The following is a 20,664-nucleotide window of genomic DNA, read 5'->3' as shown; positions in this document are numbered from 1 at the left end:
TTCAAAGCAGTTATATTTTTTAAAAAAAGAAAAAGACTCATAATGCCTCAGGGATGAATTCTGCTGCCGCGCAGTTCCATCGTTGTCGTTTAGCTTCAGTAAAATCAATCTGTCCAGTTCGGAAGCATTAGTGATTGTGAATTAACTTCACCTGCTTTGGTGCAAACGAAGGTGAGAACAGGTGCACTGAGAAAGCAACAGCGAGACACCCCCAAAAAGGGAATGGTTTTGCAGGTGGTGGCAAAACTTCCTTCATGCCTGGTTCTTCTGTAGTTTTGCTCGTGTCCTTGTCAGTACTGGTAGCATGAAGTGGTACTTGCAGCCAATTCAGGTTGCACAAGCAGTCCAGCTCCCCCAGGATGGCACATCCATATGTGCTGCCACAAGAAGGTTTGATGTGTCACCCAGCATAGTCTAAGAACATTGAGGAGATACCAGGAGATGTACCGACCAATTAGCATTTACCGTACACATTACTATTTAAGGATAAGCTAAGGGGGTTGACAAGACACTGAAGGAATGACTGCTAAAATGAGGGCTTTCCAGTCGAATGTGAAGAATAAATCAAAAATCAGCCATTTCAATAAGTAATTGCCATTAGAAACACTACAGGGTGTGTCTGATGGGAAGTAAGCCTATCTGGGAATGCTTCAGGTTACTGTCATGCTGAAAGGTGAACCATTGCCCCCGTCTGACGTTGAGTACACTCCAGAACAGGTTTTTTTGAAGGACACCCCCCCCCCCCCCGTACTTTGTTGCATTAACCCATGCCTCATTTGAGATCAGCTGCCTTGTCTCTGCCACTTAGAAGCACTCCCACAGTATGATGTTGCCAGCACCATGCTTCACTGTAGAGATGGTATTAGGCAGGTGATGAGCAGTGCCTGGTCTTTTCCATACATGCTGCTTGAAGTTCTAATTTTTGTCTCATTGGATTAGGGAATCTTTATCCTTATGCTCTTGGAGTCCTTTAAATGTATTCATATGCCTTTTACTCAAGAGTGTCTTCTGTCTTGCCACTCTATAATAAACAGCTGATTGATGGAATTCTGCTGAGATGGCTGTCCTTCCGACATTTTTGTACATCTCAGCAGAGGACTTATGACACTCTGTTAGAGTGACTATTGGGTTGTTCGTCACCTCCTTGTCCAGTTACTCAGTATGGTGGTTTCAAACTTCTTCCATTTCACAATTATTGAGGCCACTGTGCTCCGGGGGACACTTGTTGCTTATATTTAGTTTTAAACCCTTGCCCTGATATATGGCTTAGAACAATTTGATCACAGAAGTCAACAGAAAGTTCCTTGAACTTCATTGCTTTGTTTTTGTCCTGACATGCTGTGTGAATTGTGGGACCTTATATACACAAGTGTGTGCCTTTCTAAACAATATCCAATCAATTCAATTTGCCACAGATGGACTCCACTGAAGTTCTTGACACATCTCAAGGATAATTAAAGTAGGATGTACCTAACCACTATTTGAGTGCTGCAGTAAAGGGTCTAAATATGTAGAGAATTGCCTCTGATATTTAGTCCTGGGTGAAACACAGCCATAGCTAATGTTATTTAGGATTCAATATCATTCACCCCTGCATCTTCTCTGCTTGTATTTAATGGTTAGTATTTAGATATGATTAAGGGAGAAAACTCCACTGAAATTTGAATTAAAAAGTTGAGCAAGTAAAGCTATAGTAAAAATGTTTAAATATTTCTAAATATCTTATAAATGTAAAATCTCAAACTGCTACACTTGTGTTACCTGCAGAATTGCAAAGGGGTGAAAAGGGCCAGATAATTTAAAAACTGAAATCTTTTTTAAGTAGAAATGACTCAGCTATTGTGAATTTGTTTTTGTTTCAGTGTGTGCTTACCTTGGTGACTATACTTGGGAAAACTTAAAACCTCTAAAGTAGTGGGCTTTCTTAAAAATGGACTTAAGGTAGTCATATCCCTTACTCTAAATTGGTCCATTTGGTTTCCACATTTTTCCTTCTTTTTGTTTACTTGCCTTTTAAGATTTTCAACTTTTTTTAAATCTATCATCAACTTTCCATTGATTCAGAGGTGGCTGGAGCCTATTTCTGCAGTATCAAGCACAATTCAGGAATCAGCCCTGGATGGGACACTAGTGTATCATTTGTAAAACCCAATAATTACATGTTAAGTGTCTACAATTAATCTCAAACCTCTTTTTCATATAGGAGAACACCAAGGTAAAAACAAAAACAAAAAAAACGAATGATTGATTTCTGCAGTAAGTAAGTGAACTTGTGTTGCTGGTGCTCTGGGGAATTACCACTAAGTTACAACTGTTACTCTAGCCATTCTGCAATCAAGTGCAGATATACAATACAGTCAATTAATAGATGGACAGCTAGAGTCTGTAAACAGTACTGAGAGAAAATAGGCCTGACATATTTCTGAGCAGCAGAATGCAAGCAAAAGAAGAACATTTTCCATTAAAATCTTCTAAATATGAAATTTTTTAAAATGAAAAAACACTGACATATGTAGTTTCTTGACCAACACAAGTAATATGTTACACTGGGCTAAACTGTGACCAACCATAGAATCAGTGTTTAGCAAAGTGAAGTGCAATTGAGTAAATACAGAGAAAAATGACTGTGTGTAGCACACAGTTCAATATTGTGATAAGAAACATGGTATGCTGCAGGTGTGAGGGGATTTACAAATCAGCAGAACAAACACAAAGATTTGCAGTGGCTGGCTTGACTACTATCACCACTGGAATATGCAATTACAAGGGTGATGGCCAGAAAGGAAACAGTACTCAACACAAGTCTACCATCACACCTAGCAGATTTAGTACAGTAGACTAATGATAACGTGTATTATGCAGTACTGGGCTGGCAAAAGCAAGTGTAACAAATGAACACTAAGAAGACCATGACCAGGCCACTTACTTCTATGGGAAACGAATGCTACAAGGGCAGTAATGCATATCAATGAGAATGAAGATATGATTAACAAGAGGAAAACATTGACACTGTTTAAAAGGCCTGCTAGACAATTGTACTTGTGTGTTAAAATAATCAGCTGTGGATTACAACATGAAAAAATACAAACAAATGTTCAGTCTAACTTTTCACAAGAGTGCCAAACAAATTACCAATGAATTGTACTGATGCTCTGTCCTCCTGTTTTCTCTCTCTACTTATACATACTCACTGAGAAAATTATTAAAAGCACCTATAGACCAGATATCCATGCAATGCTCTTCTCAGCCAGTCATGTAATAATAATAATAATAATACATTTTATTTATATAGCGCCTTTCCCATGCTCAAGGCACTTACAGAATAAATAAAGAACGGCAGAATATACAGTATATAGCATTGTACAAACCAGATAAATAAACAAAGAAGATTAAGACAGTAAATTCTGAAAAAAAAAAAAAAAACAGACAACATAATTGATGGTCTCGCACACACACATACAGGTTACATTGGCATCTTGACATAGATGTAAACTGAGAGAAAGGTAATAAAGTCAAATAGAGCTAAAAGCCTTCCTGAACAGATGAGTTTTGAGTTGTTTTTTAAAGGAATTCATGGAGTCAGCTGACCTGATTAATTTCGGTAGGTCATTCCAGAGTCTGGGCGCTATACAGCTGAAGGCCCTGTCACCCATGGAGTGTAGATTAGTGAGGGGCACAACAAGATTACCAGAATCAGAGGACCTTAGTGGGCGGGCAGGCACATAGTGATGGAGGAGGTCACTGATGTAGTTTGGTGCGAGGTTATTTAAAGCTTTGTAGGTTATTAGTAGGATTTTATATTCGATTCTGTAGGACACAGGGAGCCAGTGAAGACAGAGCAGGATGGGTGTGATGTGCTCGCTGCTGCTGGTCCGTGTAAGGACTCTTGCAGCTGAGTTTTGAATAAGCTGGAGCTGTGATATAAGATTAGAAGGGGCACCTGCCAGTAGGGAATTACAATAATCGATGCGGGATGTGATAAAAGCATGGACAAGTTTCTCAGCATTAGAGAAGGAGAGGAAGGAGCGAACACGGGATATGTTACGGAGGTGAAAGTAAGAAAGTTTCTTAATGTGATTTATGTGGGCGGAATAAGTGAGGGAGGAGTCAAAAATGACACCAAGATTTTTTACAGTAGAGGCAGGTCTGATGAGATCACTGCCAAGATGGACAGGGAAGGAGCTCATTTTATTAAGTTGCATTTTAGTCCCAATTTGCAGGAGTTCAGTTTTATTGCAATTTAATTTTAAAGAGTTCTGCTCCATCCAGGTTTTAATTTCACTAAGGCAGGTTGTGAGCTGAGAAAGCTCTGATGAAGTTCCACTTTTAACATTGAAGTAGAGCTGAGTATCATCTGCATAAAAATGATAACCCAATCCATAACTACGGATAATATGGCCAAGGGGAAGCATATAAATACAGAAAAGCAGAGGACCAAGGACAGAGCCCTGAGGGACTCCTTGTGTGACTGGCACGGAGTTGGATCTGCTGTTGCCAAGACTAACAAACTCTTGCCTATCAGTCAGATAGGACTTGAACCACTGGAGGGCAGTGCCAGAGATACCCAGCATGTTCTCCATTCTGGACAGTAGGATGTCATGTCTGACTGTGTCAAATGCTGCACTGAGGTCTAACAGAATTAATATGCTGGTTTGTCCAGAGTCTGCTGCCATAAGCAAATCATTGGTTACCCGTAGCAGAGCAGTTTCACAGCTGTGCCGCGCCCTGAAACCAGACTGAAAGGGTTCCATCAAATTATTAGAGGTTAGGTAATTGGTGAGTTGGGAAGCTACAACACGCTCAAGAACTTTTGACAGGAAAGGTAAGTGGGAAATAGGCCGGAAATTGTTAAGATTGTCAGCATCAAGGCCAGACTTTTTTAACGGGGTTACAGAAGCAATTTTAAAAGTGAGCGGCACAGAGCCAGTGTCAAGGGATGAGTTTATTATTGTTGTAACAGTCGGGATTATGGCATGAAGGCAGGATTTAAGTAGTGTGGTGGGGATGGGGTCCAGTACACAAGTAGTCGGCCTCATCTTACAAAGCAGGTTATTAACAGATGCAGATGTGACTGGTGAGAACTTAGAGAAGGAGCTGGATGGAGTGGGAAAACAGGGAGAGATATAAACAGATGATATATTTATGTTAGTTGAATTATTTAGATCTTTAATTTTGTTACGGAAAAAGTGGAGGAATTCCTCACAGACTTCAGTAGAAGAGGTAGTTGGACCAGATGCGGGGTTCGAGTAGTTTATTAACTACAGAGAACAAAACCCTTGGGTTATCATGGCTACTTTCTATTATTCTGCCATAATGGGTGTTCTTGGCAGAAGTTAGTGCTTCTCTGTAAGCTCTTTGGTGGTCAGAGAAAGCCTGGATGTGCACGGTGAGGCCAGTCTTACGTGACATTCTCTCAAGGCGTCGGCCAGCTGCTTTCATAGATCGCAATTCTGAGTTATACCAAGGAGCTGAGCGTTTAAAGGAAACCTCCTTATGTTTTAAAGGAGCTGTTTTATCTAATGCTGAGTGAAGGGCTGTGTTATAGTGGTGAACAAAACTATCTAGTGTTGGTGGAATAGGTGCAGACAGTAAAAGATCAGAAATGGATCCAGAAAGGATAGAGGGACAGATATTTTTAAGGTTTCTGTAAGAAATTTGTCGTTTACAGGTAAGAGGTGGGAGAGGTAATGAGACAGTGAAAAATACTGCTTTATGGTCAGAGAGTCCCAAATCAGTGCTGTAAATGTTGGCAACAGATAGTCCAGAAGTGTAGATCAGGTCCAATATATGACCGCCACAATGGGTTGGAAAATCAACATGTTGTGTCAAGTCAAAAACAGTCCAGTAAGGACAGGAATTCATTCCTCAGTTTAGATGTGGGGGTGTCAATATGGATGTTGAAATCACCAAGAATCATGTGGCATGAGTGTAGATGCAGGTCAGGAGCTTCAGTTGATGTTCACATCAAACACCAGAATGCAAAAAAATGTGATCAGAGATTTCAACCATGGCATGTCTGTTAGTGCCAAACGGGCTTTTTTTTTTTTTTTTGAGTATTTCTGCAAATGCTGATCTTCTGGTATTTTCATGACAGCAGTCTATAGTATTTACTCAGAACAGTGCAAAAAACAAAACCCATCCAGTAATAATAAATTTTATTTACACAAGGCGCCTTTCTAAGCAGTCAAGGACACCAGTGAATGGTAGTTCTATGGGACAGAACTGCCTTGCTGATAAGAGAGGTTGGATGAGAACAGACTGGTTCAAGCAGACAGAAATGCTACAGCAACTCGAATTACCACTCTGTAAAACTACGGTGAGAAGAAAAATATCACAGAATGTACAACAGATGAAATTGTGAGCTGGATGGGCTACAACAGCAGAAGACCACATTAGATTCCACTACCGTCAGCCAAAAACAGAAAGGTGAGGCTCTAGCAAAAGCTGGACAGCTGAAGACTGGAAAATGTGTGGTCTGCTGAATCTCAGCTTTTACCAAGGCAAACAAATGGTACGGACAGAATTTTGCATACATGCACCCAAGCCTGTCTTGTGTCAACAATCCAGGCTAGTTGTGTTGGTGTAATGGTGTGGGAATGTTTCTTGGCATACTTTAGGGCCATTAATACCAATCAATCATCTCTTGAAAACCACAGCCTATTTGAGTATTGTTGCAAACTATGTGCATCCCTTCTTGGTCACTACTGACCCATCTTCTAAAAGCTACTTCTAGTATCATCATCTTCTTTCAGCTGCTATGATAATGCAAAATGTCACGAAGCAAAAGCCATCTCAAACTAGTTTCATAAACATGACAATGAGTTCAGTGTTCTTCAGTGGCCTTCCCAATCACTGGATCTGAATCCAATTGAACAGCTTTGGAATGTGATTGAACAGATCTGCAGAAACTGCATGTCAACATGGACAAGCTTCTTTAAAGAATGTTACAAACATCTTGTGAAATTCAAGCCACAAAGAATAGAGGGCTGTTTTGGGAGCAAAATGATCCCCTTTCCAGTATTAGTAGTGTTCCTAATAATTTGCCACTTGAGTGTACAGTATATAACTAGTCATGTAATATCAAACCATCATCTTCGAGTTCTAACGTTACACTACCAGAATGTGTTAACTGTGCAAATTTTCTTCACCCCTTTAAAAGCAATTTTCAGCAATGGCCCTTGGGGCCACACTACATGCCTGCCAGAGGCAATGCCCTCTGCCGCCCCTCCGATCCCACGCACGCGCGTGCTTCAGCCGCACAGCCCAGCGGCTTTCGACCTGCCATGCAACGCACAGATCCCCCCACCCTCGGGGTGAAAGTGAAGGGCCGGTGTCGCCAAACTTTGAAAGCCACGCGCCCTGCTCGCCTCATTTGGGGGTCCGTGCCTGGACTCGAGCGTCTTTCTTCCGTTTTCCATGTCATTTCCTGTAATAAAAAGATGGTGGTCAAAGCTGCGAGAAGCGGCTGACTCGCGGAATTGTTCCCAATGAAAACTTTACCTCGCCCAGGACTAGCGGCGCCTCACTGAGGCGGGCGGGGAGCCCAACAGCAGTGCAGCGGGGCCCGGGGACCACGTCTCCGTACCGGAGCGCTGCACAAAAGGGAAGGTGAGTCACTCTGTCTAGTAGCCAATGTGGCCAATACAAATGGCTCCTGAAAGAAGCGGGCAGCTCGCCAGGAGCTTGTGGACAGCAGTTGGGACAGCTTGAGGCCGACATCCTGAGAAAAAAACGGCCACACAAGACGGCAACGATCGACAGGGCAGCTATCGAAGTGCCCCAGGCTCGCAACAGTCGAAACTTCGCAGGTACGCCACTTTCTAAACGACTGAGTTCGCCCCTGTTCTTGTTGTTGCTGCTTTTGTTAAAAATATAGCCCCGTCTCTTTAACTGACGTCACCGTCAACCAATCAACGCACAGGAATCATACTTGAAGCATTTTAGGAAACGGGCTGGGTGACGTAAAGGGGAGGGTTTTAGAGTTGGTATTCACTTTAAAAGGTGGAGGTGTTAAGTGACGTTAGCGGCCCGCGTAGAGAAAAGAGTGGGCGGGAAGAAGACTTAGCGAAAAAGATAACGACATCCTCAAACCCGTTAAATCCGCGGAGGGGCAAGAAAAAAAAACACTATTCGAAGAGACATACTGTATAAAGAATCGGTAGGCTTTTGATAAATGTAGTGTATACTAGTGGCACAGGATCAAGACGAAACCACTAAATACATTGATAACGCAAATTATTACCCTCAACTTTTTTTTTCTTCAATTTCAGTGATCAATTGACCTTTCCAAGTGATAAGCCTAATTACAACATCGCCTGTGCTCTTAATGCTTATAGTATGACGTTCTTAATTGTGGAGGGGAGTGCCTTTAATTAAAAACATGACGCCGTACTTTTCACTGTCAGATTTAAAGAGGTACACACTGACGCTGCTAAAAAATGAAAGTGCAAAGTGAAATGCGCAAAATTATTTTTATAATTGTTTATGAAAGTGCAAATAAAGCTAAATGTTTGAACTATTGATTATATGCTGCATATATTTATTGACTTGATTTTGTTATATTTTGTTCTGATCTCAGAACTGTAAAAAAAAGTTAATGCAGTGTCAATTTACGGAGAACACAAGCTCTATTTGATTGAATTTATTAAAACGTGTATGATTTAGAAGGAAACTATAGAGACGGACAGGTGGTCTCATATTTTTAAACGATTAAGCTGTTTTTTTGTCTCCAACTTTAGCTTTTCGTGCCATTCTCATCTTATATATGCACGTGTTATCATGTTTTGCAAATGGGTCCTGTGATGAAATCGCATCTCCTCCGGAGCTGATTTCTGCTTTGTCAGCCATATACTGTAGCTAAAATATAATATGTGATGCACGCAGCTATAACGGTTATTGAGCAAATTGGCAATGACAGTGCTTCCCAAACTCGGTCCTGGGGACCCACTGTGGCTTCAGGTTTTTGTTCCAGCCAGCTTGTTTTTAATTGGACTCCTGGGCTAATTAAGTGAACTGTTATTTCCCAATTTCTGTTTTGGGAACAATCTAGAAATTAGAAAACTAAGTTTGGTAAAATATATACAGTGTGTATGTATATATATATATATATATATATATATATATATATATATATATATATATATGTATATGTACCAAGCAGTTATATGTGAATAATGTATTTTTTTTCTTTTTAATAATTTTTTCTTCTTGATTTTCATTCTACTTTTCCAGGTGTTCAAATTGTTTAATCCACCATTTACTAATTAATGGGTCTGATGCTAAAATAGTTGCAGCCTTTGATTATTCAGTGTTGTTTGCCTGGGTGTCTGCTCTGCTCATTTTTAATTGTCATTAATAAGGTACAATGAATGGAGAAAACTGCACAGAGAAAGGGCAAAATATAATGAAATCAATAAATCTATAGCAAAAGCAGATGTATTTCTCAATGTCTTATAAATGTAAAAATAATGCTGCTGTGCTTTTCTGAATGTAGAATAAGAGAAAAAAATACCAGCTAATTAAATGAGATCAGTGTTATCAGGTGTTGTTACTGATTATGAATCTGGTTGGAACAAAAACCTGCAGCCACAGTGGGTCCACACGACCGAATTGAGGAAGCACTGGGCTATGATAAAAGCTTTCAATTAGAATATGCATATCTGAAATATGCAAATTACATCACACACAGATAAGGTAGCAGAATGGCTTTAGTTTTCAGTTTTGTACATTTGAGCATCATCAGACAGAACAACTATTTTTCATGAAAGACACCAGAGACACGGAGTCAGATGTTATGTGTTTTATGCTAAAATGGCTATTTTATCACTTGGATGAAGGTAGGTGTGTGGTGTAAACCAGTCACCACCCTGCCACAGATTGCCCATTTAGCCTAGTTTCTGTCTATAACTTAAACCTTCAGTTTGTTTGAACTCCACAAAGCTGCCACCCTCATTTGCCTATCAACAAAGGTTTCTATACAGCTGAGATGATGTAGCTTCCTAGTGGCTCCATCTCTTCCTTCAACCATGAACTTCTGGTCATTGACATTAGCATCCAAGGACATTCAATACACACAAACATTTGGAGAGCATTCAGAAATTGCAGAAGACACTTCTATCCAGAATGGAGAGTTACAGATTATTATGGGCATTAATCGCATCACAGTGATGCTCACAGTTTTTGTAATTTCAGGAATTCAAATAATAAGGACTTTTTCCAAGTAATGCTACATAAGGAAAAACTCTGCTATGGGCTCAATGCTCACTATTCACAGTAATGTTTTATTTTGTATTTAATCCATCACCCATTAATCTCAAAGGTAAAATGCTACAGTTCTGAAAAGACCAATTCCATTGAAGTTTATTAAACTTGTTGTCATGTGATACCTTTCAAGTGACTGGGCCGTTGTGTACTGTAGGAATGTACGGCTTGTACTTTACATTGGCAGCCACTGCATGTATGAAAAGCAATCCAGAGCATGCTCCTGGTGCCAGGATAAATTAGTCATTTAATTTTTCATTAGAAGTCAGCATTTGGAATTGTCAAGGTAATGCAAACATAATTAGTACAATTAATTATTTATTAAACTGATTATACATGGTTATATAAGGAATGGATGAGTCACAGATATGAAAGCTTTAGTCTGCTGACCTTCATTAAGTGGTTCTGACTCTTTATACATTGCAGATGTATTTAAGTAAGTGGTGTTACCTGTTCATTCTTTTTTCTACAGCCAATCCTTCATCAGTCACGTGGAATCAGAGCCTGTGTTGGTAAAATAGATTTTTCAGTCCATCACTTAAAACATTTAGAATTACCTATTAATAATCAATTCAATACTATGTATTTGAACTATAGTGTGAATGCAGTTTTTTTTTACAGACGAAGAATAAGCTAACATAGCTTGTATATCAAAACTCATTAAAAATATATTCCAACTGGACTCTGGGGTGGCTATGCTACCTGCTATTATGCTGTACTGTCCTGAACTTAAATGTCCTCTATGTAAAGCAAATGCCATTTGTACAAGTACATGTTAGAAGCAATAGGTGGAACAGTTCTTTGAGCATCGCTTATCAACTGGGCAGTTTTTATGAGTTGCAATAGTGTTTATGTTTATTGTGAGAATTATTGTAAATGCCATAATTCAGTTATTCAGGTGGTACTTAAGGAGCTGGGAATAGATTTAGAAAAAAGTAGTTTTCAGTAGTTTTGCTTATGTGTTATAAGTAAAGTTTTCATACATTCAACAAATCATAATGTTGGCAAGTGTTCAGATGAAGCCAGAATGATGTCCATAAATGTTCATTAGAACATTAGATCAATCTAGATGAGAACAGGCTATTCAGCCCAACAAAGCTTGCCAGTCCTATCCGCTTAATTCTTCTAAAAACATCTAGTCTAGTTTTGAAAGTCCCTAAAGCCCTGTTGTCTACCACACTACTCAGTAGCTTATTCCAAGTGTCCATGGTTCTCTGTGTAAAGAAAAACTTCCTAATGTTTGTGCGAAATGTATCCTTAACAAGTTTCCAGCTGTGTTCCTATGTTCTTGATAAACTCATTAAATCCACTGTACTAATTCCCTTCAAAACTTTAAACACTTAAGTCATGTTACCACTTAATCTTTTTCTTAAACTGAAAAGGCACAGCTCTTTTAATCTTTCTTCATAATTCATCCTCTGTAGCCCTGGAATCAGCCTAGTTGCTCTTCTTTGGACTTTACCTAACACTATGTTCTTTTTGTAGCCTGGAGACCAAAAGCGCACACAGTACTCCAGATGAAGCCTCACTGGTGTGTTATAAAGCTTGAGCATAACCTCCTTGGATTTGTATTCCACACATCGTGCTATATAACCTAACAACTTTTTGCCTTCCTAATGGCTTCTGAGCACTGTCGGGAAGTTGAAAGCGTAGAGTCCATAACGACTCCTAAATCCTTCTCATAAGGTGTACTCTTGATTTTCAGACTTCCCATTGTGTATTCAAACCTAACATTTTTACTTCCTATTTGTAATACTTTACATTTACTCGCGTTAAATTTCACCTGGCACAAAAAGCCTGTATGCTGTCCAAGTTCTTTAATGATTTAACAGATTCCAAATTATCTGCCAATCCACTATATTGGTATCATCTGCAAACTTAACAGCTTGTTAATTATATTTCTATCTAAATCATTTTATAAATATTAAAAATAGCAGGACCCTAGCACTGACCCCAGTGGAACACCACTCTTAACATCAGCCAATTCTGCAAACATCACCATGAACTCCCACTTCTTTTAGTTTGATGCCCATGGTCTCATGTGGCACCTTATCTATTGTTTTCTGAAAGTCAAGATAAATAATATTATAAGCTCCACTTTGATCATATACAGAATTCCAGCATCTTAGTAAAACATGACCTCCCTCTTCTGAACCTATGCTGTCTGTTCAGAAAAAATCCTGTACTTGCCATGTGCTGCTCAATCTTATCCTTAGTAATTCCTTCCATTAATTTTCCTGTGATGCATGTTAAGCTTACTGGCTTGTAGTTGCATGGACCTCCCTAGTCACTCTTTTTATATAACGGGATAATATTTGCCATTTTCCAGTCCTGTAGAATCTCCCCAATGCACAGTGACTTCCTAAAAATATGTGTCAATGGTTTATATATGTACTCGCTAGCCTCCTTAAGATCTTGAGGGTAAATATTATCTGGTCCTGGTGATTTGTTTGATTTCAGCCTATTTAATCTGAGCAGCACTTCTCCCTCTGCAATTTGCAAATCACTTAGTACCTCATTAGTAGTCCCATTTACCACTGGGAGGTTATCCACTTCCTCACTTATTAAGACCTCAGAAAACGCAAGTTTAGAGTGTCTGCTACTGTATTTAACTCTCTGCATCTATTAATTCACCTTTACTATTCCTGCTGCACTTCACCACCTCCTTGACTGTTCTTTTACTACTAAAATACTGAAAGAATCTCTTAGGGTCGTTTTTCGCCTTATCTACTATATTCCTTTCCAACTGTCTTTTAACCCCTCTAATATCCTTCTCAATGATTGCCCTCATTTTCTCATATGCCCTACAATTCACTTTGGAGTTATTAGTCTTACATGCCTTATACAACTGTTTTTTCCTTTGCAGCTTCTTTTTTAACTCTTTATTATCCCACTGCAGAGTTTTTTTTTAATTTCCTATTAATTCCAGATTTAGGTATGTACCTGTCCTGCATTCCATATAAAACATTTTAAACCTGTTCCACTGTGTCTCCACTGTCTCCACACTTAAAAGCTTATCCCAGTCTAACCTCCTTAGACTTTGTCGCATCTGCTCAAAATTTGCCCTACCAAAGTTAAACTTAACAATTTTATTCTTTGCATTCACACTGTTACAAAACAATGAGAACTGTATTATATCGTGGTCACTTGACCCTAGTGGTTCAATCACCTCTACACCCTCAGTTCTATCCTGATTATTACAAAATACTAAATCCAGAGAAGTTTTACCCTTCATTGGTGCTTTAAAATACTGTGTTAATAAACAAGCACTGATTACTTCTAAAAACTCCTGCTCTTGTGCTCCGCCATTTGCAAGGTTATCCCAGTTAATATTCAGCTAATTAAAGTCCCCCATGATTATAATATGATTATAGGGCTGCACGGTGGCACAGTGATAGCGCTGCTGCCTCACAGTTAGGAGACCTGGGTTTGCTTCCCGGGTACTCCCTGCGTGGAGTTGGCATGTTGTCCCTGTGTCTGCATGGGTTTCCTCCAGTTGCTCCGGTTTCCTCCCACAGTTCAAAGACATGCAGGTTAGGTTAGGTGCATTGGCGATCCTAAATTGTCCTGCCTGGGGTTTGTTTCCTGCCTTGCACCCTATGTTGGCTGGGATTGGCTCCAGCAAACCCCCGTGACCCTGTAGTTAGGATATAGCGGGTTGGATAATGGATGGATGGATGATTATAATATCCCCCTGTAAACTTGCCTTTTTAATATTACTATAAAGATGTGTGTTGAAATTACTGTCTGCATTTGGCGGTCTGTAACACACTCCTAAAATAAGGCCTCTTTCCCTAATGTTTTCCAGGCGAAGCCACATATCTTCACTAAGATGGGGCTCTTCGTCCAACTGAAGTGGATTTACATTTAAATTCTGTTTGACATAAACAGCACCCCCACCTCCTTTTCAGTTTTGTCTATCCTTCCTAAACATGTTTATCCCTCTATGTTATACACATCCCCATCTTTGTTTTTTAGCAAGGTTTTCATTATTTCTATAATATCGCAATTGTGCTCAGTTACATGCAACTCCAACTTACTTGCCTCATTTTTGACACTTCCAGCATTAAGACAAGCTATTTTTAATGTGTTACTCCTACATTTAAATGTTGGGTTTTATTTCTACACTGTTGGTTGTTCCTCCTTGTATAGTTCCCTGCCCAGCCCCCGAACCACATTCCCTACTTTAAACATTCCTTGACTAGCCTACTCATATGCCTCCCCAATACATTGGTGCCCCACCGGTACAGAACAGGTCCCATCTGTTCCAAAGGGAGTCCCAATGCCCCATAAAGCTATATCCTTCTACCCTGCACCAAGATTTGAGCCACACATTAAGCCTTTTAATTTCATCAGTCTTTCCTGGACTGGTGCCTGGCACAGGCAGAACTTCAGTGAAGACTACCTTGCCAGTTCTGCTCCTCAGTCAGGCACCTAACTCTTTGAATTAGGATTGCAGAACTGACAGACTACCCTTATGTATGTCATTTGTTCTAACATGGACAATGACAACTGGATTCACCCCTGCTCTGGCCAAGAGCCTATCCACCCTTCCAGGGAGGTCCCCCACCTGTGCACCCGGAAGGCAACACACCATGTGAGACTCTCTGTCTCTGGAGCAAACCTGCACTTCAATCCCCCTAATGATTGAGTCCCCAACTATCCCTACCTCTCTCTTTCCGGAAACTGGTTTTGAGGTGGCCCGTTGCAGATCCTTATTCCTGCCTATCACCTCAGAATCATCAGAGATACCATCCAGCTCTGCAAGGGCCTGAAAACGGTTTGACACTTCTAATTCTGGGATTGATGCCCCTGGATAGTGCACCCTTTACCTTGTGACTGTGATCCACCTATCTCTACCTGTCTGGTCTTCAATGTCCTCCCACGCCACCTTAGCCATTCATGTTCAAGTTAATATCCGGTCCAAACGACAGCTATAAATCCAAAAATGTTTAACAATGTTCTGTCCATCAATCCATTTATTTTCTAAGCCACTTCTCTGGTGGTTATTCCAGCAGTTGAAGCATTATTACATTGCTTTGATCTCATGTTTAACATTATGAACAGAAGCTCCTACAAGTGCATGCAGATAAGCCACATATACAGCAGACCAGTGAAAAATTATTTTTAAAGATGCAGTAAGACATAACATACTTCAAATATATTGTAACAGATTTGCTGCTTGAAATAATTAGATGTAACAGTACAGTTATAATAGGTGAAAAAGTAAAATCTTGAAATGTTCGTGTGAGGCAAGAAAATAAGAACAATTTTGTATAATCTGTATATGTATGCAATACTTTTTTCTTGGTGAACTATAGTATATAATATTTGGAAAAATATATAAATATAAAATAAATAAATATTATAATGTCTGAAACTTCTACTGTAATGTCATTTCTTTTTTATACAAGAATAAGATTGTATTTCTTTAATATATTCATTCACAGTTTCAGAAATGAAGATATCTAACTTTAAAGATTAAACCACTCATGTCTGCCCTTGGTGATCTATTCACAAGGATGTCCTGTCTGGAAAATTACTTGTCTCACTGCATCTATGATTAATTTATTGAGTTTCATTGCTTCACTGTCCATTTTAGGCGTTACATATAACATATGGCAGACAATTGTTCAATGCAGGTCTATAGTATAGGACAGTAGTTGGTTTCAGGTGTAAGACCCCTCCATGCAGATTGCAGAGCAGTCTCAAGGTTGCAACCACAAACAGTTTTTGGAGAGAAAAAAAAAAAAACAATGGCAGACTTAACATATGTGCCTATTCTACTTGTGAGGTTGACAAGGGTACCAGCCAAACATGCACAAATCCAAAGTGGTGCCTATTAGATCTGTTTTAGTGATGACAATTAACCTTATTGCCATGTCTTTGGGAGCGTGGAGTGGAAGAGAACAGTTCTGAAGTTAAAAGCCCAAATAGTCGCTGGGTGAATGTGGAGTCTCCATACTGACACTGACTGGGCCAAGATTTGAAGCCGACTCTGGAGCTTTGAGGTACTCGCTACACCACCATGCCATGCTACCTACATCTTCAGTGTACTTTAGAAAATTCGTAGCGTAGAGTATCAGCTAGACAGAACAACAATGAACACTGTGAATGGTGGACAGATTGTGAGGGAGTCAGGAGAAATAGGGGTTGGGGCACCTACTGGACTACCCCATTTAATCACAACCCCAATTCCAAAAAAGATTGGACGCTCTGTAAAATGTAAATAAAAACAGAATTTAATGATTTGCAAATCTCATAAACCCATATTTTATTCACAATTGAACATAGAAAACATATCAAATGCTTAAACTAAGGTCATTTTGAATTTAATAACAGCAATATGTCTCAAAAACTTGGGACAGTTTACCACTGTGTAGCATTCCCACTTCTTTTAACAACAGTTCATAAACGTTGAGGATTGGGGCGAACCAATTTCTGGACTTTTGGAAGAGGAAAGTTGTCCTATTCTTGTCTGATATGGGATTCTAGCTGCTCAACAGTCCTGGGTCTTCTTTGTTGTATTTTTCATTTCATGATGCCCTAAATGTTTTCAGGTGAAAGATTTGGACTGTAGGCAGGCCAGTTCAGCACCCAGACTCTTCTACTATGAAGCCATACTGTTGTAATAGATGCAGTATGCAGCTTAGCATTGTCTTGCTGAATTATGCAAGGCCTTCCCTGAAAAAAGACATCTGGATGGGAGCATAAGTTGCTCTAAAACCTGTATATACATGACAGCATTGAAAGGTGCCTTTCCAGATGTTTAAGCTACCAATTCCATAGGCACTAATGCACCCCCATATCATCAGAGATGCAAGCTTTTGAACTGAGCGCTGATAACAAGCCAGTTATATTATATTATAAAAATATGGGTTTATGAGATTTACAAATAATTGCATTCTGTTTTTATTTACATTTTACACAGCATCCCAACCTTTTTGTAATTGGAGTTGTAGTAGGCCCCCGTGACCCTGTGTTCGGATTCAGCAGTTGGAAAATGGATGGATGGATGAGTTGTAGTAGGTTTCTAGTCAACAAAAGTAAACTAATAAATTAAAGTTGCTCAGTGTCTGAGCAGTATTGAATACAAATCTTTGCCGGTTTTGCAATTATCAGAGCACAAGGGAACAAGGGTCTCATCATCGGGAGCTCTATATCTGTTGGCAAAGTTTTCAGCATGAGCTGCCATCCTCTGGGGACTGTCATGTCTTTATTTTTTTTTTGCGTCCTGACCAGAAGGGGCAGGGCCATTCTGGGCTGAAGGCAGCACTACACATCTTCCTGGGGCTGCTTTTGAAACTGCAGGTGTCATCCAGAGTGGTATTGCTTACCTTGACAGAGCTTGATCCCCAGGTGCACATGTGTGACCACACCATCCAAGACCTGATTCTTTTAAGTTTGGTCTAGTATGATTGATCCAGGAAGAGGCTTCTAGTATGACAATGTTAATTATAATGGGTGCAAGCTGTGTGTAACTGTTTGGTCCCTCACTAAAGACCTTTATGTCACTGTTGATCCTTCCATGAACATACTATTGCCAACATTATAGATTTACAGTTTTGAAGGCCATGATAGCCCGTTATAACACAACAATCATCAAATTGGTCATTATCCTGTTGTAGGATATGAGAAGATCAACAGTTGAAGAATATCCTGTGATAATGCTTAGGGTCCAGGAGACATACTGACAACAGCCCAAGAAGTCTAAATGTAATTACCTGGGCAGCTCTTGTGTCTTTTCCTATGGATAGAGAAATGAAATATTCTCTACTCAGTTTTCTCCTTAATGTGGTTCTCACTGTGGTGCAAAATCAATGGCTGATTGGTATAACTGTTATGTTCAATATTGTTTTGTAATTATTAATGATTTTTTTGATAACTAAAATGAATTGCTAATGTAAGGAATGGGTACCCAATACAGGGCTGATTCTTTATATACATTGTTGCCAGAACAGGCGATGCAGTGTGAAAAATTTTTTATAATAGACATGCACAAACTTATGCTCACGTACCATTTTTGTCATTTTTAAGAAACAGAAAGGTATAGCTGAAAATACAAGTGTGGTATGAATATTTTGGATGATCTTACTTTCCAGCTAAAGGCCAAGAGCAGAGGGGCCTGAACCCGTAGGTGGTACAAAAGCAAGCTATGGAAGAGCCGACTGCTTCAAAAAGAGAATTGGAGACCATTTACAGCAAAAGGTATTGGTTGATGAGTAAATTATTTCGGATTCTGTTCTTACTTTGTTGTTAAAATGTTGTACAATGTTGGTTTATTCATCATGGAAAATAGCCCATTGAAAAGTATTTGCACTTGGTGATTTGCACTTCACTATATAGTGAAGGGGTCAGCAAACTTTTTTGGTGAAGGGGCCAAATTGACAAAAATAACTCCTACAGCAGGATGTCTATAAAATTTAGGTGAGACTATGAACCTGGATAATGCAGCACATGTTACTCACAGACACTAGTTTTCAAAATAGGTGCTCCTGGATGTGGTTTAATTATAAAACCTCCTTTTAAATTAAAAGCTATTAAGAAAGCCATTATCAAATGCCTATAATTTATTCATTTTAAAAGACAGTGTTTTTGCTATGACATTGTTCTAGTCACAGCCATGAAATTGCTCAAACTGTTAATATAAACAAAGAATCCAGTCTTCACAACAATTCAATAATTGCAAAGATTTATATCTGTTAATTCACTTTTATACTTGCTTTCAGTAATTCTAATTTTTTGAAAAGAACTGTTCAAAATTGTAAGTATTACCAAATGTATACAGTACACTTACAAAGCCTTAGGAACAAATCCTGAGTAATATGCAGTTCATGGAAATCAAGCATAGAAACTTTGGTAAACTTATTTATAAGTTCACTTTGTTCTAGAGTTCAGCTCACTTTTAGTTGTAATACATCTGAAGCATTTTCCACATTAACAAATAAAAGGTTGATTAACGAATGCCAATAAGCTTTTAAGTTTAATAGACGGTGATTTATCTATGACATTGTTCTTGTCACGAACTTGATAAAAGAGATGAAAAGTCTTGAAAGTGAGATTCAAATTCATAACAAAGAATGGCAACCTGAGGTGCATAAGTCCTCACTACTGTCTTAACATTGATTCTTAAAATTAGGAAAATAAACAGGCTTTGTTTCAGGCAGTTAACTCAGATCATTGGGAAGATGGAAGCGTGCAGAAACAGATAAAATAACAGTGCTGTTCCAAAACTGAAGTGAGATCATCTGGAAAGCTGTTAACTATCTTCCTCTTCTGAATCGTCTGAAAAACGCACAAATTGCCTGAAGGCACGATTGAGATGCTGCTGTTGGTAGGTGATAAAATCTGCCATGTGTAAACTCATATCTTTAAAAATGCATTAGCAAGACACATGCAAGCAAGCAGTTAAACCATGCAAATTTACAGTGCTGCAGACTATGACTATTCTTATGGAAAAGGTTTGGTTTAACTATTTTTGGATTGCGCCAAATGATAACTTATTACACTTGCTCCTGCCAGCCAAGCATAATATTGTTAAGAACGCCTTATGAGGGCCAGAATATTATATATTTCTAAGAGAAGCCAGCTAACCATTGCTACCTGTGTCTTGGGCTGGACATGATCCAAGGGCTATAGTTGGCTGAACGTTGATTTATAGAGTGAGGGGTTGCAGGGCTATCAATGAACAGTATTTGGTACTCATTGTACTGGTTTCGGCTGCTTGAAAGGTGACCGAGCCACTGAACTTAATAGAAAAGGACATTATCTTGTTAGGTGTTGGCATAGGGGGCAGATAGTTTTTTTTTCTTCTTTGTTTGATTCATTTGTGACGTTTCTGTGATAATCCCTCCTGTATCGTTTCTGATAATAAAACCATATTTTTCATAAAGGTTTGACTTTTTGATGTTCTTTGTTCTGGGCTAAGGTTGTTACAATCATATTATTAATATAAATAAATGAGAAAACACCTGAGATTATTCAGGTCTATATCAGTTATACTAAGTTTTTTTGTTTTTTTATTTTACATTAAGAATAATCTAGCAAGATGTGTATTACTTCATACTAACTAACAGGGTCTTTTAAAGAAATGGTTGTGTGACATGACTAATTTTGAATGTTGAATTTTTTGACTACAGAATCAAACAAGAGGAGAAGCAGCAACTTGAGGAGCCTAGGAAGAAGCTGAAGGTGAAACCCGAGCCAAAAGCACTGAACACCTACCAACAAGTTGACTTTTGGTGTAAGAACTTTTCTGTGTACATTTGTTATCCCAGCGACAACTTTCCATTACTATTTGCAAGTCCTTAACACAGAGTGTTATGAAACTGGGTGATAATCTTTTTACCTGTTTGAGATGTGTAGTATTAAACTCTACTTACACTTGTGAAGGTGTCTGTAACA

The 20,664-nt window shown here is 39.0% G+C and overlaps 1 protein-coding gene and 1 long non-coding RNA gene across 4 annotated transcripts in view; one reads left to right on the top strand and one right to left on the bottom strand.

Annotated features, from left to right (window-relative positions):
• Positions 1–6,143: 6,143 nt before the first annotated feature.
• LOC127526670 (uncharacterized) lies at positions 6,144–7,628 on the bottom strand. Its single transcript, XR_007934096.1, has 2 exons — positions 7,501–7,628; positions 6,144–7,426 (listed from the first exon to the last, which is right to left on the bottom strand). It is a non-coding gene; the product is annotated as an uncharacterized LOC127526670 (long non-coding RNA).
• prdm11 (PR domain containing 11) overlaps positions 7,421–20,664 on the top strand; it is a 65,196-nt gene continuing 51,952 nt past the window's right edge. For 2 of the 3 annotated variants that reach the window (XM_028794305.2, XM_028794301.2), the window contains exons 1-3: positions 7,421–7,808; positions 18,363–18,468; positions 20,400–20,503. In XM_028794305.2, coding sequence (XP_028650138.2) covers positions 18,416–18,468; positions 20,400–20,503 — 157 coding nt within the window. In that variant the 5' untranslated portion in view covers positions 7,421–7,808; positions 18,363–18,415. The remainder of the gene's footprint in view (positions 7,809–18,362; positions 18,469–20,399; positions 20,504–20,664) is intronic. The other variant, XM_028794302.2, reaches the window with a different exon arrangement.

This window comes from Erpetoichthys calabaricus, chromosome 2, assembly GCF_900747795.2.
Source record: "Erpetoichthys calabaricus chromosome 2, fErpCal1.3, whole genome shotgun sequence".
In the NCBI taxonomy this organism is placed as follows: Eukaryota; Metazoa; Chordata; class Cladistia; order Polypteriformes; family Polypteridae; genus Erpetoichthys; species Erpetoichthys calabaricus.
Note: the sequence above shows the minus strand (reverse complement) of the source record. Positions and strands in the feature narration are given on the sequence as shown.